The sequence below is a fragment of the Sciurus vulgaris genome (assembly GCF_902686455.1).
Source record: "Sciurus vulgaris genome assembly, chromosome: 2".
In the NCBI taxonomy this organism is placed as follows: domain Eukaryota; kingdom Metazoa; phylum Chordata; class Mammalia; order Rodentia; family Sciuridae; genus Sciurus; species Sciurus vulgaris.
The window spans coordinates 187347802-187370884 of record NC_136462.1 but is presented as its reverse complement, the minus strand read 5'-3'; the positions used below and the strand labels follow the sequence as shown (position 1 = coordinate 187370884).

Here is a 23083-nt window from a genome sequence, read left to right as displayed (position 1 = left end):
TTAGAGACCTAATAAAGATGAACGAATATGGAATCTGAATCTAATGTGGCCCCCAAGTCAGAGATGTTTAAATTTACATAGGATCTAGTCTAGTCTCTTCGAGTTCATAGGCAAGGAGAGAAGGGGCAGAGATGAAGAGTGGCTGCCCCAGGTCATGAGTCCGGCCTGTAGGACAACCATGACCAAAGCTCCGATCTGTCACTCAAAGTTCCTTGCCAAGGAATCCTCTGCATCAAGATGCATCTACGCTCTAGGGAAGAAGGTGTTGCCAAGGGGCCCAACCTCGGGGTGCAGGAGAGCTTCCAGGTGCTCTCTTCCTGGAGGAGGTGGGGTGGTGTGCACGGGGGCCTGGACCCCCAGGGAGGAACTCAGACTCTGAGCAGACCCACAGGCCTTTCCTCACAGCAGATTTCTCTGCCGATTCCTGAGGAGACAGGTAGGATGACACCATGACGACCGTCTCCATTGCTCTGGAGGCTTGGCCTCCATTCTTTGCCCTCTCTGACAGTGGCCCTGGCCTGTGCCCTGCAGACCTCTCCTGGTGCAGAAACCGCTGGTATCCTGCCGTTTCCCGACACTCTCGCTTCCATACATGCTGGTCCCGATTCCAACTGCCAACCCATGTCTCTCTCTTCCTGAGGACCTATTCTGGGGGCTCAGCCTCCTATGTCTGCTTGCAGGACAGAAGTGCCAGGAAATTAAATGTCCCCACAAAAAATCTGCCCTCAGTCCATGCCTGATGGTAGTGGGAGTTTAAGAACCCAGCTCCCTCTCCACTGAGGAAGAATGTCTTGGAGGAGCATGTTGTACTTTCTCCCCGAACCCCTCGGCAGGATTGAGCTCTGGGTCTCCACCCAGGTGGCCATGACTAGGTGACCCTGTGGGTTTCCTTCTGTTTCCATCTCACTTCCGTCTCTTTCCTGGTGCTTCCTGGAATTGTGTCTCAGAACACCTGATTGCACCCAAATCCTTGACTCGGGCTCTGCTTCTGAAGGAATTCAAATAGGAAGACTTCCTCTCTTCCTTTGGAAAGGCGCCTTGGTGGGGCATTGCCTGGTCAACCTGCTAAGATCCGGGGAGGTGGAGGGTGGGGACCAGTGCCCCTCCAGCCCCTCTCCAGAGCTTTCCCACTTCCCTGCCTCAACCCCTCCCGTCCCCCAAAGGTCACACCTGTTGGAAGCGCTCCTCACGGAGCTGCCCAACCTCAGCCAGCCTGGAGGTGATGGACAAGGATGTGCACAGAATGCCGGGCTGTGTCTGTGTCGTGCCCAAGCCACCCTCTCTCTTGATAATGGTAATTCAATCAAGATTGAGTGTGCAGACCTTTAGCTTCAATGGGGTACCCAGGCAGCCTCGGCGGAATTACCTGTCTCCTCCCAATCCACTCCTGCAGGATGATGGCATTAACATTTCCAATACTTCTAGGAAATGGTTTTTCAGCTACACAATTCATTGTAATGAGTCAAATCTCTTTTCCCTGAGAAATTGTACCTTTTCTTTATCCTCTGCAGTGCCCAGAAGCCAGGAAGGAAGAACGTCAAGTATCCAAATGATACTCTCTCCCCAGCCCCACCTCTTTGAAGTGATTCTCTCTTGAAGTGCATGTAACCCGAGATGACTGATTTATTGGGTCACATCTGTTGATGAAGGAAGGGTCAGGGAGCTCATTTGTTTTGAGTTAGAGCTATGTAGTGGGTGTGGGGTCCATGTGGGTCGTAGTGGGGTGGGGACCAGTGTTGGAGATGGAGATATTGGTGGTAACTGGGGGCTGGAGGAACCTGGCATGGAAGGGTGGGCAGGCAGCTGGTCTCGGGGCTCAAGAATGGATAAGGACCCCACCACTCTGTAAAGAAGCACTCAACCTTATAACTTCTCCTGAGTTATCAAACTTGGTGCAGGCTCGGGTTTCTCATCCATAAAATGGGGTAGCGACATCTACCTCTCAGAGTCAGCAAGAGAATCAAATGGCGTAGTGTCCATACAGCTTCCAGAACAGCACCTGGTCCATCTGACCCACCTACAGGTAAATTCCTATATCTTGCCATCTGGTCTAAGCTGGGTCTCCAGTCTCATGGCCTAGTCCCAGTAAGATCTTTTGGTCCTTCCCAAGAGAGACTGAAGTGAACACCCAGGGTACCTCTCTGTTAAATAACTGAACATTGATTGGTCTGCATACTCAAACCCAAATGCATCCTAATCATCTGAGAGTTTGTTAAAACACACAACGCCAAGGGCCCATGCCAGTTTCTGACTCAGGAAGTCTGCAGGAGGGTCCAAGAATATGCATTTCTAACAAGTTCCCAGGTGCTGCTAATGCTGTTGGCCCAGCCCCAAATTTGGAGCATCACTGGTCTAGAATAGTGAAAACAAATGCACATATTTGTGTTGATGCTTACAAATATATCAGGGCTTTCATATCTGACCTGATGTTTGCAGCAAATCTACAAAGATAGAATTGATTTTTCTCTTACAGTTGGGTCAGTCCCTGCTCAGACACAGTGGTAATTGGTTAGGTTAGGATATGGCAGATCTAAGGTCTGCTTTCACAGCTCACTCACTCCCTTGGCTTCCTCCTACTGATGACAAGAATTGATTGGCAATCTTGACACAAGACAGACTAAGTCCACAGCTATGGTGAGGGGTCAGTATGAGGCCAGGAATAATTGGAATGCAAGATCCAAGTATACTATCAACCTGGCATGGGATTATTTCTTGGCACATGCAAAGACCCTGTGGCCAGAGTGGACATCATGCATTTGAGCAAGTTAAAGAAGGCTGAGTTTGTCAGGATTCTGTGTGGGGCAGAGGTGGTCTGGCACTGTGAGATCATCAAGGTTTGGTGAGCTATGGTGAGCTGTGGGGTACTGTAGCCCATACATACCAACTTACAAGAAAAGATGATGCAATTTTCAGGATTTTTTGAACTGGTTGATGTGTGCTGGTAGCTTGAAATTGGTGATGGTGGGAGTATTTGTACCACAGAAATCAGCAGATGATACAGATCAGAGGCCTTTTTTCCCCCCAGAGAATTGTTTGTAAAATATTTACCAACATCCACTGGCCCTTGTCCTAAGGCAAGGAGGAACAGATGGATGGCAGACAGAGGGATGACCTTTCCCTACAGCTGTGTTCAGGGAATGTTTGGGGATTTTCAAGTCCCGGAAGTCACATCTCCCCTCTGCCTGCTGCCCCTGGCTCCCTCCTCCCACGGGCCAGCCCTTGCCCAGCTCCCACCTCTTCTGAGAACCTGAGGACCCGGCTTCCGGACCTTCTTCTTGCCACTCCATTGAGGAGTTTGCTTCTCCTCCATGTGACTCTCCCTTCCTTGTCTGGAATATCAAATGAGGAGTGCCAAATTAGTTGTTTTTCAGGCTTGCAAAATGTAGATAGAGCATAATGAACGTTCCGGGCTGCTTGTAAATTACCTTGTATAAACTCCTCCGTGTCGCCTGCCGCCCCATCTTTCTCCATGTGCGTGTGGGTAAACACAATTTTTTATCTTTCTAATTACATAAAGTTGGGAGAAGAAAGGGACACGGAATAATATTAGCATTTCCCAGAAGAAATAAATAAACCATGAGGACACCGCCACTCCTTGCCATGCCTTTCTGGTGGCCCTGTAGTTGAATCTGCTCTTTGATGAACGCACTCGACAGATCTTTGCCTCTGCAGGTGGGTGGATCTGTACTTGGTACAGAAGGGCAGGTGGAGAGCACCCGGTTTCTCAGTGTCTCTGCCACCAGTTCACTGCCGACCTCACATCCATCTCTGAACCACCATTTATTAAGCACCTGCTGTATATCAGGTATTTTCTCCTAGCACTTTCTTTTGCAATGGATTTAGGTTTACAGAAAAATGAGGCATCAGGCGCAGACTTCCCACATATACTGTCCCAGCCACCTATGTCCTGTTTCCCTTTTATTAACATCCCGCATTGGTACTTACATTGGTCACACTTGATGACTCAATATTGCTCCATTATCATTAGCTAAAGTCCACAGCCTATGTTAGGGTTCACTCTTTATGTTGTACAATTCTATAGGATTTGACAAGTACATAACTCCAGTAATATGTAAAATAGCTTCACTGTTCTGAAAATCTCCTTTACGTAATCTATTCAACCAACCTCCTTTCCCAAGTCTCTGACAACCTCTGATTCTTTTTTTCACTATCTCCAAAGTTTGGCCTTTTTCAGAATGTCACATGGTTGGAATCACACAATACCCAGCCTTTCCAGATTGACTTCTTTCACTAAGTTTCCTCCCTGTCTTTCATGGCATGAGAGCTCATTTGTTTTCATCATTGAATAATATTCCACTTAATATTGTAATCTAGTTATCCATTTACCTATGGAAAGACATATGGGATGCTTCCAAGTGTTTGCAGTTATAAGTAAAACTCATATGCACGTTTTGATGTGCACTTAAGTTTTCAGTCTATTTGAGTAAATATCAAAGAGCATAATTACTGCATCGTATGGTGAAAGTAAGTTTAGTGTTGTGAGAAACTGCCCAACTGGCTTCCAAAGTAGCTGTGCCATTTTGCATTCTCAGTAGCAAGGAGGGAGAGTCCACACTGCTCCACATCCTCACCTGTTTGGGGATTTTGACCTTTTTTAATGCTCTAGAGAAATACCTCACTATTATGTTAATTTGCAATTCCCTAATGACGCAGAATGTTGGCCATCTTTTCATATGCATGTCACTTGTGTATCTTCCTGGATGAGATGTCTGTCCAGATCTTTTTACTAGGGCTGTTTTCTTCTTGTTGAATTGTAAGCGTTCTTTGTATATGGTGGATACGTATCCTTATCCTTTATCAGATGTGGGTTTGGCAAATATTTTCTCCCACCCTGTTCCTGTCTTTTCTTTCTCCTAAGGTCCTGGCACTTTTCATGCCTTTGTGTTCTTATTGAATCCTCCCAGCATTCTGAGAGTCACATAGTGTTGACTCCATTTTATTAAGGAAGCCAAAGATAAGGAAATCAAATGACCTGCCATGTGGTGGAGCAAGGATCTGAATCCAGATCCGACCCACAGCTCCTTACCCCACATCACACAGTAAGAGTAGTTCCTGCTTATCATGAGAGGCCAGCTCATGTGGGAATGAATTTTGGTTATTTCATACTAAAATACCTTCCCACAGTCCCAGAAAAGAGACACCGTACTTGGATTTTCTACAGAGCTCAGCCTGGTTATTTTGGTATTAGTGCATTAAAGTGGTGTGGAAAGATCTCAGCTGCCTGCTCTGCTCACCCTGCCCCAACCCCCTCCCCCCACCCCGTACTCCATGGACCCAGAACAGGGCCTCTGCAGCTCCATCAGGCTGTTGCTCTTTCAGGATCTCTGCCTTTGGTCTTGCTGTTCCCTCTAATGGAAACACTGTCCCCCATTGTCCAGTGGCCAACCCTTACTCACTATTAATTCCTCATTTACATATTACTATACAAAACCCTGTATTCCCCACTTTCTGGACCTTGAAGTTCTACTTCTTTGTATAGGCCTCCCCTACTAAATTGACAAACTCCTTAAGCACGAAACTCATGTTTGGTAACACTTTCTTAGTCCCTTCAACTAGCGTGGTACGTAGTAGGTGCTCCATAAATATGTTCTTGATAAATGCATAAGAGGAGATATTGGCAAGTATCTCCAACTGGGTTTTGGAGCACCTTTCATTTTTAAGGTTATTTAGCTAGACAAAATAAAAATTCTTTCTGCTTTCTTTTTAATGATTTTTGCTTTCTTGCTTTTTTTTAACTTTTATATATATTCTAAAATTGCTTTCAATTTTTAAAATCAGAATCTCTATTTCCAGTGCTATGGACCCCATGGGGTAGGTGTAATTTAATAAATAAAAGAGATTTTGAATCAGTAAGTTGCTAGTGAGACCATTGAGTCAAAGCATAAAAATATGCATTTTCATTTTTTAAAGGTGTATAGTTTCTGTAACAAGACTTGACATCTGAGGTTCAGAGTCAGGTTCCAAGCCTTGTTTGAATCCCAGCCTGCTGGATGGGCTGTTCCCCTGAGAGTCCCTCTCTTAGAGCTAGAATACTGAAGGAGCTGGTGACCAACTGCACAGACTCCAGCAATAACTACAAGATGTCCAAGGTGCCAGGGTTGCACCTGGCAGGTGGAATGAGAATTCAGGGTCAAAGAGGCCTGAGAGGGAGCCTGTGGTACTTGGGAGGCCAGCTTAACCTCTCTGAGCTCCAGTTTCTATATCTCTGCAAAAGGAAGAATCATAATACTGCATCATCTGGTATTTTAATACGTTATAGACATGTTGGGAGGAATAAATTAATGAGGTAATGCTTATAGTCTCCGGTACCCACCATCAACTCCTTGAAGTTTAAGTTCCTCCCCCATCTCACACCCACTCCCCACCCAACCAAGGGTCTGCTTAGGTTTCTCACCTACTTCTAGTTACCTTCACTGAAACCCTTTGCATGGCCAGTAAGGAAAGTGGCATTGGGTATGACTATCTAGCATAGTGCCACATGGCAGATCCTCAATGACTAATTCTGAATTGATAGATTGATGGTTATGGGATAGTATCCTATACGGGTCCCGGGCCACTGTGTCCATAATTGGACCCATTTCTCACCTTCTCCCACTCGACTCTGCATTGCAGGGACCTGATCTCTGCAGGCTCCATTCCCCAGGCTCTCTTGTCAGCTGGGTTCAGCCACTGACATGCACTGAGCAGGACATTGGAGAGGAGGAAGAGAAGCAGGAACTCCCCACTCTCCCGTCACAGTCCTCTTCCTTAGCAAGAAGGGAAGCTCCGCCCTGTCTCCAGCTCCCACCAGGGAGGCATGTGGTGGCCCAGTCCCAGTAGCCAGTCGCAGCTCCTGATTTCTGGGAGTCCCATCCCGTCTCCAGGCCTGGAGGACACAGTGTCTCCTTGTTGCTTATCTCCAAGTGCGCTCGCGCGCTCTCTCTCTCTCTCTCTCTCTCTCTCTCTCTCTCTCTCTCTCTCTCTCTCTCTCTCTCTCTCTCTCTCTCTTCCATCTGGCTTCTCAAACCCTCTTCTATCACCCAGGCAACCACTTCTCTGTAGTTCATTCTCTCGGGTGTGAGATGGTGTCTCACACCCTGCTTGGCCTTGGAAGCAGAAGCTACACCCAGAGTCAAGAGGACCCCACTCTTCCATGTCCCACTGACCACACAGCCAGTCAGTCTACAGGAGCCTGTTTCCTCATTTGTAAGGAGGGCTAACAGGACCCATCCTGCTGCTTCCACGGGGACATTGTGAGGATAAAATGAGGTCGTCCATCTACACATTCCCCAGGTGCTTGTGGAGGGTCTGCCACATGCAAGTCACTTTCAGGTGCAGGGCATGGAGAAAGGAACAAGAGGGCTGTGTCCTCAAGGGGCTTACGGTTCATTGCAGTAGACGTACTTATACACTGCAGAGCGCTGCGTGGTCGAATAGGATATGCTGGCTTGACTTCCCTCGCCCCTGGGAACCCTAGAGGACGCTCAGGGCTCTCTCACCCACTGGCACTGAACCCCTCCTGCCCTGGAGTAAGAAGGACTGGCCAACGGCCAGTGAATGTACCTTGATATGTGTCCAGGGACCTGGGTAGCAAACTAAGTTCCTCCTTCCCGGACCCAACCAGGCTGTTCCATTTGCCTGTGCCTTTCAAAATGTCAGAGCTCACCTTCATTAATTGTAACAGATTATTGTGATTCTTCTAATGTACTACTTTTTAATTAATTTAGATTTAAATTTAATTTTTTTGGATGTTATTTGAAGTAAGCATGGAGATCTTGTGTATGCCTAGACTGTGTTTGAGAAAATATCCTCAGTAACACAATTTTTAGTTACTGGTGACCTCTTTTGTAATGATTTAGTCAGCCTCACTTTAATGAGAGTATCGATACCAATATGAGGCCAACAATCTATTTGCAAGAGTACTCCAAGAGGCAAAAGAAAAGCAATCTGTGCACATGTAGAGAAGAGGTGAGCTTGACACTTTTAAGCAAGCGTGGAAATGTAGCACGTTAATTCACATGCAACTCTCATGTCCTGAACACATCTGTATGGTCTCTCTTGTGTAAGTCCTGGACACGGATTTTTCCATCCCCACGTTAATGCTGATAGTAAGACTAAAGAAGCAGGTAACATAGAGTTACATGATAACAAAACCAGAAGCTAAAGCGAAGATGGAAGGCACAGGAAGGAAGTGCTGCTAGGTTCTTTTTAGAGCCAGCAACCTCCCTGAGCCTCAACCTCCTCATCTGTAAATGGAAGAATAACCGAGGGCAGTGCTGAAGCTAAATGAGAGAGTGTCACCATAGCTGGTGCGCAGTAACTGTTTGGTGGCAGCTCTAAAGGAGAGAATCACGGGCTTCTCTCCTTAAGGCCCCTTCTTTACCGCCCCTTGCTCTCTGTTCTTTCTGCAGATGACCATTCCCGGGTGAGGTTGCTGGTGCTGGATGGAGACCCGCACTCTGACTATATCAATGCCAATTACATTGACGTGAGTGTCTTGATGGGGCTGGGCAGCTGGGACCTGGGGTTGGCGGTACAGGCTCAAGATCTGTGGCTGTCCTTGACCTTTTCCACTGGGAAGGTGGCCTTCCCAGAACATGTGCCCAGCAGTCCGCTTCTCCCTGATAGGCATGACCTAAGTGGATTATCCACCTCAAGCTTCATCCTCTTTCAGGCCGCCAGGACAGCCAGCCTTATTCCTTCAGTCTGCATATTTTTTGTATCTGGGTCTGTTCATCCATCCATCCATTCATTCATCTGAAGGTAAAGATGCAGCCATGAACACAACAAAAAATGTAAGGAGACAGCCGTATGCTAGATGCTACAGGAATCATAAAACTAAAAATGCCATGGTCTCCACCCTCTCAAACCTCAGGAGGGAGATAAGCCACACACATCCATCATGCCAGGGCAGCCCAGAAGGTGTCAAGTGTCCCGCATCCAGATAAAATGCTGCAGGGATTCACAGGTGGGGAAAAAAATATCACTTTTTTTCCCATCAGGAATGCAAAATGTGATGTGGACCAAAGCTTCGAGCACAAGTAGAATTTAAAATCTAAGAGGGGGAAGAATGCCTCTGGTTAGGGAAGAGCAGAAGCCGAGATGGAGCAGCTGTGAAAGAAACGTGCTGCCCCTCCATTCCAGGGGAGCAGAGCCTGCAGTGGGGACAGTACAGAGTAAGGTCGGACTGGTTCATGGATGGCTCAGGTGGCCAGACTAAAGTCAGGCCTTATCCTGCAGCAAAGAGGAACCTACTGAGAGATTTTGCTCAGGGAGATGGCTGATCCAGATTTGAGCTTTGGCATGATTTATCTGCTACCAGTCATAAGATAGATCAGATGATTCCGGAATTAAGAAAACCGATTAGGAAATAGACTGCTTCAGTATTCCAGAGACTACTAAGGAGGGACTCAACTCAAAAAGAAGCCAAGAAGGGTGTCCACGGAAGTAAGAAAGTTTGCAAAAGGAAACTGTGGCCATTGTGGCCAGTCATGCTGGGATGTCACAGTGGCCAGATGACATCCCAGCATGACTTCTCAGGACCTCAGTGCAGAGCCTAGGGGCTTGAAGAATGACTCAGAAATGCACATTGGCCCCTCAGGCTTCCAAATGTATCTGTAGACAAACTATAAAGTACAGTGGCAGACTTTGCAAATTCCCTCATAATCTTGGCTGAGCCTTGATTCATTAATTCAACAAATGCTTATGGAGTCTTGTGTCGGCCATCTGTTGTTCCTCAGATCCAGTCCTTGTCCTTTTCTGCTCTGCTTTGCATTGCAGGTGTGTGTGTGTGTGTGTGTGTGTGTGTGTGTGTGTGTGTGTGCAGTACAAAGAAGGGGAGCTGATTCCTTCAATGAGAGGCACTGATAGGAGATCAGAGAATGATGGGAAGAGAAACCGGCATATTCTCTGCCTCTCTCCCTCTGTGTGGCAGATCCAGTCATGGCTGCATCTCCTCCACAGCGTCAGCTTTCCTCAGTCAGGACCACCATGGTTCCCCCTTCTGGGAGACAGCCCCAGGTTCGAGGCTCTGGAAACTTCTCTGTCCCCCACTGCCCCACTCGCTCCCAGGCATCACAGCCTCCGGTTGGGCACCTTGGCTTCTGCATCGCCTGGTTAACCAACTCCCCACACTGAATTCCCTCTGTCTGAAACACCTGGAGTGCTGCCTTTCTAGTTCCCAGACTGGATCCTCACTAACAAGGGGCACCATGTGGAAAGGAGTTGGGGCTGGAGCTTCGGTGGAGATGAAGATGGACAGTATCTACCACCATGGCCTTTTTGGAAAGTTCACAAGGAGGTGGCCAGTTCTGAGTATCTTGTCTCCAGTAAACGAAGCACTCTGAGCCTTCACCCATCATGCACCAGCCTTTCTCTCCTGCATCTGTTATTCATTTCACAGACACTCAGCAGACCCTCCACTGTGTACTAGAAACACAACCTTCTGGACCAGGTGTTGACCTCAAAGGGACTCAGTCTGGTCAGGGGGTGAGATAAGAAAAAGAAACCTTCCCAGAGCAGGGAATATAGCACCAAAGCCTCAAGGTGAAGGTGGGGTGCCTTAGAGGACGACAAGAGAACCGGCCAGGCAGGAAGGACTTTTAGTAAACTAAGAATCACTGATCCCCTCTCACATACTGACACCACCTTAAGCCGCACCTTAACTTTGCAGGTGGTCACTATTACCCTTTCCAAATGAGGATGCTGAGGCAACATATCCAGCATCATGCTGTCAGCTGGGATGGAGCGGGCAGGGGTATAATCAGGAGTGGCTCCCCATCAGCCCCTGCTGCCTTGGTCGCATCAGTAGGCAGTGAAGGCAGTGGTCTCTTAATGAATCACCCCCGGGCCCTCTGCTGGGCGGTTTAAATGAGTCAGCTTACCAAGACTTCTAACTTCAAGGGGAGTCTCATCACCTCCAAATTCCAGATGGGAGGCCGAGGTGTAGGGAGATTGCAAAGTCTGTGCAAGGCCATGCACTGGCTAGGGGCAGAACCAGGACAGGAATCAAACCCGAATGACTTCCCAGCCATTGCCCTTCCTTCTGCCCCTCTGTCTACCCGCTAACATCTCCCAGCAGTCAGCATTTAGTGGGGACTCAGCCAGCACATGTTGCATTGGTTCCTTCTTTTCCTCCTTGACCTCATCTATGGCTGAGCAGATGTGAGGGTTCTCAGGGCCACAGCCCATGCTGGGTCCTGCATGCCTCTAGTTGCTGTATCTATCTGGCATATGTCATCTGAATGGAAAATTCCAGAAAAAGTCAGTCTCCTGGATACATACTCAATCCACAGCTGCATGAGCTTCTGACTGCAGTGAGAACCGAGGAACACTGGTGTTGTACTGGCAGCAAATGAAATTGTTTAATGCAAGTGAATCTCTACACCACCAACACTAATAAGGCCACCCACTTCTATCACATTCTGTCATTACAGAGCATTCTGTGGGCCTTTTAAGATAGGAAACCAGGGATTGAAGTTAAGAGTATTGCCCATGGTCACAGAGCTAGAATTTAATTCTCCATCGAGCTACAACACACCACAGACTCTGGATGTGTGTGGGTATGTGGGTGTGTGGGTGTGTGTATGTGTGTGTGTAAAAAGTATACTAATTCTCCATCCAACTAGAACACACCACAGACTCTGGATGTGTGTGGGTATGTGGGTGTGTGGGTGTGTGTATGTGTGTGTGTAAAAAGTATACTAATTCTCCATCCAACTAGAACACACCACAGACTCTGGATGTGTGTGGGTGTGTGGGTGTGTGTATGTGTGTGTGTGTAAAAAGTATACTAATTCTCCATCCAACTAGAACACACCACAGTCTCTGTATGTGTGTGGGTGTGTGGGTGTGTGTGCATGTGTGCGTGTAAGAAGTATATTAATTCTCCATCCAGCTAGAACACACCACAGCCTCTGCGTGTGTGGGGTGTGTGCACGTGCATGTGTAAGAAGTACAGGTCAAATAGCTTCTGCCACATGATGTCCTAACATGCAGTGTTGAACCCTGGGCTGAATCTCGGTGGTTAGCATCAAGGGCTACCAAGTCTAATGTCAATAATTAAGTCCTTGTTGGGCCTGTTGAATCCAAGTCTTTCTGATTACTAACTTTGTGATCATGGGTAAATTACTTACTCATTCCGATATTTGTAAAATGGAATAACAATACTGACCCATGAATACATGAGAACTGATGCAAAGTGTCTGTCAGGGCCCCAAAGGAACCAGGCTCTCTCAAAGGGGGTAACTCTCCTTGAAAGTTTAATAAGGATGTGGATAGGATTGAGGGAAACCAGCAGATGCAGTGTAGGATCTTGTGGCGGGCAATGGCGGAGAGCTCTTAGTGGTTAGTTCGAGGCCTAAACAAGGGCAGAGAGTCTCTGTTCAGGACAGGGCTGACTGACAGGAGCTGTAGCCCTCAGTGGAGAGGCAAGGCCAACTCATGGTGACCTGGCAAGGAGGGACCTGGAAGGACCTATGCTCTGACCTCCTCCTGCTGGCCACTGAACTTCTGCTTCTGCTCCTTGTTGGCCAAAGTCACCTAGAAGCAGGAGGGCATGGGGCCCACGTGTGGTCCATGCAGTCAACTCCACAGCACAGAGCAGAGCATAGAAGGAAGGAGAAAGAGACCAGAGAAGACACCAGCCACAACTGCTTCCTTGCTCAGTGTCACCACCATGGGCTTGACAGTGGAAGAATCGCCTCAGTTAGGAACCTGCTGTATACTCCAGCAAAGTTAAACTCTTGGGGTCTCCCTGGGATTCCTGGCAAGACTCACACATAGCTACCTAGTCTTTACTCCTTTTCCCTGGGCTCCACCCCAACCAGAATCCTTCCTGGCTCCCCAGAGAGCTAAATGTTCAGGCTAGAATCATTCCTCCCCAACTGGACCTTGACAATCCATTGAAAAGACTCCATTTGTATAATGAGCAGAACGGGACCAGCCCTGTCTGGGCCTCTGGTCTGCTACTGTCTGAACCATCCTGCTGGTGGATTTGTTTGCACCCATAAATGTATTGGCCACTTGGATCTGTTATAAATTACCAGCCTGGAAATAAATATCATATCTGGGTCCCCAGTAAGTAACAGATGCGTGAGTGCAGAGTGAGTGAGATGAATGTGTTTTGGATGCAAACCTCTTTCCCATTGCTCACAGACAGATGGAGGCAGGCCCAGAGCTGGTTTGCAGTCGATTTGCGTACTGTGTAGGTGGGACTTAAATGAACTCAAAGTTCTTTTAAGGTTAGGAAGTTTTCTGTACTAGCTCTTGGCGAATCCCCAGAGGAGCCCCAATTGAGCAGTACATTTCCTTTTATCTCCTTGGCTGAGGAGTCTCGTGGTTTGAATGTTTTCTCTTTGGGGACTGTGTGGGTTTTGGAGGCCAGGGAGGGTCTCTTTCCTCAGATGCAATGTGGGGACAGGCACACAGCATGCGTGCATTTAATATGTTTTTATCAAGACTGGTGGCCCAGGCAGACTTCTCTGGGCTGGGGACACAGCCGTGAGATACCACCCTGCCATGTTGGAGCTCCCATGCACCTGGGGGAGACAAGCAGACAACACGCATGTAAGGGAATAAGGAAGTGTATACTGTTTGGTGATGAGTGAAAGTAAGCCAGGGAGAGTGGGAAGTTGCAGCCTGGGTGGCCAGAGCAGGGCTTTTTGGAGCACTGATTGACAGCTGAGCAGAAGTCTGAAAGGATTGAGAGGAACCAGTCCTTTGCCTGGGGACAGACATGGCAGCCATGGGAAATGGCCAAGGCTAAGGGCTCTGGACAGAAACACAACTGCTGTTCCTGAAGACAAGGAATAAGCCAGTGAGCAATGGGGACAGTGGTGGGAAGACTGAGCAGATTGCTGAAGGGACATAATGGGAATGACAGGGATATTGAAAGGCCCAAACTAGGTGTAATGAAGAAACCAATTAAACCACCTCCTCCTCAGAGAACTCTCCTCTGGTCTCCAGGGCTGTCAGTTCCCATCGTGCTCCACAAGGCCCACACGTCTTCCCCTTGGTAGCTCTTATCCCAGTTTGCTGATGTCTGCAAGCTGCTCCAAAGCAGAACCCACAGCATCTAACTCACTTTTGCATTTTCAGTGTCTTGTAGAGAACAGTAGCTGCTCCATTAACACCTGGTGATGGACGATGTACGACCGTGCAAAGAAATAAATCACACAATAGTGAACCCAAGCCATCTTCTATCGAAATGGAAATCCATTTCTGGCTCAGAATTTCATCCTATTGACTTTCGAGCACATTAGAATCTATCAAATCACAGGTTTCTGCAGGTCTTTAGTCTTCTGGCCCATGCATTAAGGGGATACCCCAACTTCACCTCAGAAACATATTCATGCATGTATTCTATCAACCAGCCTTTGCTGAGAACTGCACCCCGCTCTTGGTGGCATGTTCCATGGCCCAGGTGGAGCAAAGTACAAAAGCACCCACTGCAGCACGGGCCACTGTGTTCATTGGGCTTATCCAAAACCCTGCTGGGTCTCTCAGCGGGGAGGTGTTACCTCTGCATCACAGGGTTGGTCACGTCTGAAAAGCAGGGAAACGAGGATAGAACATGGGGCACATGGGTTGTGAGAGTGGATGGAGAAGGACCACTGGAAGTGAGGCTAGAGATGACAATGGAGTCTACAATCAGCTCCACGATAAGGCATTTGGGCATTACCACTCCAGGAATGGGAAGCCATTGCAGGCTTATAAATGGGAAAATAACACACTCCAATGTAAAATAAGAAGTTCACTGGGACAGAAAACAGATGGGTTTTGGAGGCCAGGCTAGAGGCAGGGAGGCAGAAGGAGGTTGATGTTGTGGCCCAGGCTGGGTAGGGTGAGGGCTGAGAACGAGTGAGGGGGCCAGGGATCGCAGAAGAGGGTAGACTCAAGAAACCACATCATTCCAAGTTCTAGAAACTACTTTCTTTTCTCAAACCTACTCCAGAGAACTTCCGAGTCTAATTCTGCTGGTCAGCCTGTATACCCTGTCCTTCTTGACTTGGAGGAACAGATAGACCTTACCTCTTGTGTATCAGAGAATTTATTACACTAACAGAGAGAGGACCCACCATCCCAGTACCCGCTAAAAGTCCAGTAGGTACTATTAGTCATGGTAGTCTCTTAACAAATATTTGCCAGGTGAACAATAATATAATAATAGAGCAAAGACATTTATGTTATATCTTAGAATAGTGCCTGGTATAAAGTAACATCATGTGTTAACTCATCTAATCTGAATAGTACTATGATTTAAATACTCTTATCCCCATTTTACAGGAAAAAAAATAATAACTGAGACACAAAGAGGCTAAATAACTTGTTCTAAGTATACAGCTTAGACAGACAGAGCCAGGATTCAAACTCAGGGAGGTGGGTTGGCTCATGGTACATATAACCACCACACTATACTGTCCTTCTAATTGGTTTTTCAGAGCTTGCTTATTGGGTGTTTGCTGAGTCTCACGGTGTTAGCCTCTGTGGGAATCTTTTAAGCTTAGGAGGCAATGTTTGTCAACTCGGTGTCCTTGCTATATAAATGTGATCACTCAAGCAGAGTTCAGATGGGACTGTTGATGGCTATGTGGTTGATCCAGCTGTTCTGACTATAAATTGGTCTTGGGTTGGTGTCAACAGTCTGATCTAGAGAATGACCAGCAATTTGAAGGTACCTACTAAATAGTTATTGGCCAAGGGAAAAACTAATGTAGAGAAACTAGTCTTTGCATCAGCAAGTAGATCCAGAACTTTAGAGATGCCACATCTATAGCACCAAAAACCATACAAATGGCAATTTCAGCTGATTTCTTGAAGGAGGCCTTGAGGCAGCTCATCCACTTTGATAGGACAGGACTCTTCAACATTTGGGGGGAAAAAAAAAAAAAAAAAACAAGGGTTCTTCAAACTTTAGGGTTTATTTTCTCCAGGCGTGGTTAACCTTAAAGTTAAGTGATTTCAGGACCATCAACAAACTCTCCACAGGCTCCATAGTTGGCATCTGTGTTTTAAAATGAAATGTGTCCATCCTTCATTCACTGAATACTAATGGCATTCAGTGTTCTATTCTAGATGCAGATCTGTCAGTCTCTAAAATGTGTACTCAATATGATCTGCTACCTCTCTGTAACAAGGGAGGGGCCTCTCCACGTGTGTCACACCCAAGCACAAGAGAGAGTTGTGTTCAGTCTCTTCTCCTGACAACTGGAGTTGTGGGGTGCCAGGGTAACCCCACACCAGAGTCCAGCAGGGCTTATGGGAGCACCCTGAAATGCACAGGGAAGTCAGAAAGTGGTCTTTGCATTAGCAAGTCGCTTACAGGTCTCCGTATTGACACCTCCACACGGTCCTCTCTGCATGCAGAACTTTAATTACAATCCCAAATATGTTGGCAGAGAGAAGCAATGTGGCATTCTTCCCAGTTTTCTTTTTCTTAATTGTTACTAATGCAAGGAGTCAACAATAGAATTGTTTCTTCTGTTTTCTCCTCTGAGTGTCCCACAGGGCCTTGCACAGTATTCTGCATATAATCACAGCTCAGGAAAGACTTTTTGGTGGCCGATATTTCCCCATATACCTGGAAACTCCTTCTCCCCTCTTTTTGTGAGCCTGGGCACAAGTGACGCACACATGGCTTTTGTTCCCCATGCCACTGGCTCCAAGGCAAGCCTGGATGGGCACCTCACAAATAGCTATGACAATTTGGTGACTTACTGAGTGTTTCACATGCATTATCTCATTTCACCTTTGTCACACTCTGGAAAATGGCTAGTGCTCTTCCCATTTTGTCCATGAGGAAATCAAGCCGAAAGAAGATATTTATTAATATTGTGCCTTTTGCAAACTCTGACTGGAGACTGTGCTTTTCTTCTGCTATCCAGGGGTACCATCGACCCCGGCACTACATTGCAACTCAAGGTAAGTGCCCTCCCTCTGCCTGGTGCCTCAGAGAAACCTCAGGGGCTCTGGGAAATCAATGCAAGCTTGTGGTACCAATACTTCTTTTCCACTAAGAAACCCGACCCGCCCTGGAGGAGATGAATGAGTTTCCACTGGCAAAGAAGCCAGGGGCAGGGTTGGCCAGGCTCCAGGGTTCCCCGAGAAGGAAGGAGGCAACAGGTACGGCCAGGAAGGGCATGAGGAAGCAGCTGTCACTGGGAAATGGTCAGGGGGAGGGGCCCAGGCAGGGCACAGCAGAAGTCTCAGCCTCCAGCAGATGTCACCCAACAGATCTGGAGCTGAGGGTGTCCTGTCTCCTCAGTGGGTACACATCCGTGACTGGCACACATGCAGCAGGTTGCCCTAGAAAGCAACTTACCAGCATGTTAAGAGTGGTCATGCCTTTCAGATCCTTCTAGAAAGAAATCCTGCAGATAATTCTATATATGGACAATGACATATAAAAACATTCTTTACAGGATTATCTGTAATAGGAAAAGAAGTGAAAAATCTTAAAATGACCTGTAATAGGTAGATAGATGGGTTATAAATGTGTTAACCCCATATACTAGAAAACTCTGCGACTATGAAAAAATCATGCTTGGTAAAAATTTTTAAGGACATAAAAAATGTTCATAATCGATATGATGCTTATCGCAGTAACTACATATATATATATTTACATATAAATACAGAATGTTATTCAAACTTTTATAGCAAACACATGCATTATTCTCATAATTTTAAAAATGGTTGGACATTGGAAGAATAATTTCTGAGAAAATTGCTTTGGATTATCTGATCCTCTCTCCCATTTCTTGTCTTTTTGTTTTGTTTTTTTCTTTTCTTTTCTTTTCTGTACCTTCTTTCCCCCTCGGGCTTCAAATGAATGCCTACAGCATTTGTTGAGTTCAAAATTGGGCCTCTCCACCCTTCCACCCCAATTTCCTTTCTGTCTCTTACCAGAGACCAGTTTTTGGAAAATTCCTTGAACACAATTCAAAATGGAGTTCAGGGGACAGCAGGGTTGGTGGGGCTGCACAGGAGGGTGACAGCAGGGGCGGGGGTGCTGTGGATCATGCAGGTTTGGGATGTGGCTTTTCTTACCCATGCTCTGCTCTGGCCCCAGTCTCAGCCGCTTGGTGTATGAAGGAGACGCTCCTGACCTCGCTAAGGCAGCCAAGAGGGAAGGACTCTGGGCTGTTACCTTGCACTCACAGACTCTGACCCTATCACCTTCTCTGTCGGCAGGTCCAATGCAGGAGACAGTAAAGGACTTTTGGAGAATGATCTGGCAGGAGAACTCCGCCAGCATCGTCATGGTCACAAACCTGGTGGAGGTGGGCAGGGTAAGCCTCTCCTGCAGTTACCTGGGCAGATGCCAGGGGTGTGTTGACGCACCTCCGTTGTGCCAAGGGCCTCCTCATCCACATGACATCCCCACCGCGGCCTCGGGGGAGACAGCATCACTCCTTCCACATTCGAGCAATGTCCTTTTCCTCCAAGTCCCCGGACCCCTTCTCCACCTCCACTCTCCATTAATAATGTCATCTCATGTATTTGGAGGAAATTAAAGTCATCAGACTTGAACTCCCTCATCGTCCAATCACAAGGCCGCCATCCTACTTGTATCATCTACAACCATCTTCTTGGTCTTCCTCTCTGCTGTCAGGTTCAACCGGAAGAAACGGCTGCTTTTCTTGACCCCAGATGGTCATGCATTGGCCATTTCCCACAGCTCTGCCCAACAGGACAGAAGCTGTTTCTCTGCCCTTTCACAGGCAAGACTTGAATCTCAGATTCTGCTCAGGGATTTTCTTACTGTCCCCATGACTTAGAAAACGCCTCTTCCTCATTGCTAGATCATTCTGCTCTGTATACCGACATGCTCAGCCCCTTTCCCCTTCAAAAGACAAAATGGGCTAACAAAAATAATTCTCCCGTCCCCACTTTTCTGCCAAATCCTATAGAGACTCACACCATGGCTCAGTTTCTTCGACCCCATTCTCTTACGCACTCCAACGTGGCTCTTCTCTCCATTCCACCCGTGGTGGCATCGTCAGCATCACCCACATTCTCCATGTTGACAAATCCGGTCGCCACGTCTTTCTTCTCTCTGCTCATCTTATTCCACCTCTCAGCAGCATCTGTGCTTGGTCTCCTAATCTTCCTCCCCTGACTGCTAAGCCTTGACAGTCTTCAGGACTCAGACCTTGGTCTCCTTCTCTTATCTAGTCAAACTTTGTCCTGGTCATCCTTAACTAGGGTTTAGAAATGGGACTGCTATTCCAGGGCACTTCTGACTACCTGGGTTAACTATGGCAGATGGGAGGGCGGCTGAGTTTAAAGACAGGTGTACAAACTCCAGGATTCAAAGGGCCTCTCTAGAAGAGTGGGCAGGTAAGTTTTTGTCTTGGCAAGAACCAAATATCCAGAAAGCACCCTGGCTATAGCCATGGAAAGGGACTCTGGGCTGCAATCATCCAGTCTGGGTATGGACATCATGTGGCATGACAGGAATTTGGGGCCAGGTGCCACTCTATCCTTGAGTTCACCTTTAAAAAGCCCATTCCTCCATTTTACAGATGAGGACACAGACCTAAAGAGATGGAATAACTACTCTGAAGTCACCCAGCCAGAATCCAGGCACAAAATCTGACTCTTGACTCTCATTCTAACACTCATGGTCCCCAGAGACTCCATCCCAGAGTGTAGCTACTGTAGATGAAGTGGCCAGCCCAGGGATTAAGAATTCAGAGGCAAATTCCAGCCTGGCCCACAGAGGGAAAGGGCTTCCCTCGAGTGACTGACCACAACTCTAAACCCTTAGTGGAACTCCTGCTGGTGGTCACAGGCTGTACCAGAACACCCAAATTTGTCTCAAAACAATTGTACACGGCACTGTTGCTGGTCATTATTCAGATGTCCCGGGTTTGCATCCTGGCTCCAACTCTTACCAACAGTTGACTTTGGACCATTTTTTTTTTTCACTTTTCTATGATTTAGATCCTCATCTGTAAAATGGAGATAACAATAATATCTACTTCATAAAGTTATGGTGATAGGTAATTAAAAAATACATGTAAATTATCCATGGAACACTTGGTAGTCAGTGTTAGACAAAGTAGGTAAGTGTTATCTGTCGTTATCAACAGGAAGTTGACTCAGGTTTCAGAACTTTCTGGGAGCTACTCAGCTACTGAGTTTTAGAATCAAGCAGTGAATGAACTCGCCTCCAAACCCCGTTGCACTGTACCAGTGTTTCCCTAAGTGGGTTCCATGGGATGCTAGCCTGCAGGATGCTTAGTGAGAAGAGGGTTCCATGGTTAAATACGTTTGGGAAATGCTGCATCCTCTGCCCCTTTCAGAGAGTCCTAAAACATTAGCGTTAGCACTCGAGGAGCTGAGTAGTCCTGTAGCGAAGCAGCCTGTTTAACTTTGTGTAATCAGCATTTCCCAAACTCATTTGACCGCAAAACCTTTTTTTGTTTGTTTGTTTTTTGTTTCTTGTTTTGTACCTAACACCTATTAGCACCCAGCGGAACACACTGTGGGAAATGCCACACTAGGCCGCGCAGCGTCCCCCGGAATGGTAATAACGCTTTTGTTCTTTTAAGGGGAAAACCATGGTCTCTTTTCCCTCCGCAGAGTGTGACTTATGGAACTGGATGTGGGAATGGCTTGTGTGTAGCATCTGTACCCACCGTCAGGGCAGAGAGCAGGGACAGAGTCTTCCCTGAGAGCCTGGTACCTTCCATCCTTTTCCCAACTAAGAGCCTTTCTCCTTCCAGACCCCAGTTACCGCCTCTCAATACCAACCCTCTCCTGACCACTTCTGCTTCCAACTCCTTGCTGTTTCCCTCCTTTTATTCTCATCTTTGCTTAGCTGATGACACTCAGCTGCTCCAGTCTGACATAGCAGAAATTGAACTCAGCCCAAACTAGAAAACTGGCCACATGACCTTGGATAAGTCACCAAACCTCCAAACCAGAGTTTTATTTTTGTCTGCAAAATGGAAATAATAATATCCACCAATCTCACCTCGTTCTGTTTGATCACTTGGTGTGATCATGCTTTGGGAAATTATGAGGAACATGGCAAAGGAAGGTCCTACTTTTATTTCTAATGGCCCTCTGGGAGGGAGCTTGGCCCTGTGCTGTTTGCCAGTCCCCGGCCAGCTGAGCACCCCGTGGACTGAAATGCCATAAATTTTCCCTTGGGTTTATTTGAATGGAGAACCAGATGCAGTGGCTGCTGGGTGTGAGCTGCTCATACAGCCTCATCTCTGTCCTCTCCGTCTCTCACTTGGCCACAGGTGAAGTGCGTGCGATACTGGCCAGATGACACAGAGGTCTATGGAGACATTAAAGTCACCCTGATTGAAACAGAGCCCCTAGCAGAGTACGTCATCCGGACCTTCACAGTCCAGAAGGTAAGTTTCCCTCAGCTGTAGGCAGGCACCCAGCAGGCCAGCCGGCGGGTCTGCTCATCCAGAACACACGGGGAACAAGGATCTGATCTGTGCCCAGCTCGTCCATCGCTCGACCCTGGTTTCTGTTCTCTTCCTCCCCACCGGATTCTGCCGCTCATCTTGACCCACCGTCGTTTGGGTTTCCCAGAAGCAGAGCCCGAGGCAGCAGAGATTTGGCTGCCCAGGCTCACGGGGGAGGGAGAGCTTGCAGAAGGGGTGAGGAAGGCAGAATGGGCGGCTGGTGGAAGGCACCAGCAAGGCACGGTCTCCGTGGGAGCCCTGCTGCAGCCTGGTGCCAGGAGAGCCCTGGAGAATGAATCGCTCTGCACACCCGGTCCTGTCCGCAGGCAGAGGGCCTTTTGCACTTCCACGAGGGTAACCAGTCCTTCTTCTTGCCCAGAAGAGTCCTGGTGTTAGCACCGAATGTCCATGTCCTGGGAAAGCCCTCTGTCCTGGGCAAACTGGCCAACTGACCAAGCCAGTTAATCACAACGACTTTCCTGTCCGTCGGAGTCCCTGCACCTCCATCCCTCCCCACCCCAGGAAGCGGGCTCCTGTTTAATTGAGGGAAGTTCCCTGGAGAAGGGGGAGACCATGGCCTGTCTTTAGCCAAAACTCAGAGTAGCTGTGGACAGTGCATCAACCCAAGGACGGGGACTTGAGTGGGCAGGAGAGTGCCGTCTACACAATGCCTAACACACTGCCCAACACCCTGCCCAGCACACAGTAGCTGTGTGGGGGCAGGGGTCATCCTAAAATACAAGTCCAGTGGTGCATTTGCCCCTTTGTGACCCACCCGAGCAGCCACCTGGAGCCATGATGTAAAGTCAAAGGCTGAACATGGGGTTCAGGGCCCTCTGTAACTCCAGCACGGCCCATTTTCCCACAGAAGTGTGACCTCCTGTCACTATCACCCCTTCCATGTTCCTCAAGTGTTGCCTTGGGTTCCTGAGAGTCTCCGCACACAAATCCCATTCCCACACCCTCTGCCTCCATCTCCTCCATGTCTCCAGCTGGGTAATGCTCCTGCATCTGTATCGTAGCGGCAAGGAGTGCAGACAGCCAGGGTGCAGATTGCCACTCGAGGTTATTATGACTTAGGCACATCACTAACCCTGGCTCAGCCTCGGTTTCCTTGTCCAAAGCATGGAGATAACAGTACGGGGATTGACATAGGGATTAAATGAATTCTTGCATTGAAGCATTTGGCAGTGCCTAATCAATGTCAGCCATGACTGCTAGTATCTTTCAAGGTTCAGGTGGCGCCCCCCTCCTCCAGGCAGCCTTCTCAATTTCCCCTCTCCTTGCATCACATTAGCTAAGTGCCTTTATACAGGCTAACTGAGTTATCCACACAGGACTCGTCCTCACCCAGGTGGGGTCAAGAGTGGCCCAGGCACAGGAGCTTTTATCTCCTTCTTCCTAGGACCTAGCCCAAGTCTAGGCACATAGTACCCTTAGTGAGTTTGCAGTTTTTTTAATGGACAGATGAACTGATGTTTTCTATTCAGTGTTCTCTAAATAACTGCAGAATATTGCTAGGTAAGAAAACATAGATTGGGGAAACCATATAAGCGAAGGCTCAGAGGTGCGACCTCTGAGAGCCGGTATTTGACCTGGATGTGTCTATGTGAGACCGATTCACCTTTGGGGCCCCGCTGCCTCCATCA

The 23083-nt window shown here is 47.7% G+C and overlaps 1 protein-coding gene across 10 annotated transcripts in view; it reads left to right on the top strand.

The window, feature by feature from the left end:
- Positions 1–23083, top strand: part of PTPRT (protein tyrosine phosphatase receptor type T) — a 1026485-nt gene that overhangs the window by 970725 nt on the left and 32677 nt on the right. For 6 of the 10 annotated variants that reach the window (XM_079126897.1, XM_079126896.1, XM_079126895.1 and 3 more), the window contains 4 exons: positions 8412–8488; positions 16884–16920; positions 18193–18290; positions 21258–21374. In XM_079126897.1, coding sequence (XP_078983023.1) covers positions 8412–8488; positions 16884–16920; positions 18193–18290; positions 21258–21374 — 329 coding nt within the window. Of the gene's footprint in view, positions 1–8411; positions 8489–16883; positions 16921–18192; positions 18291–20473; positions 20534–21257; positions 21375–23083 lie in introns of all 10 variants that reach the window. The other 4 variants (XM_079126893.1, XM_079126892.1, XM_079126890.1 and 1 more) reach the window with 1 other exon arrangement.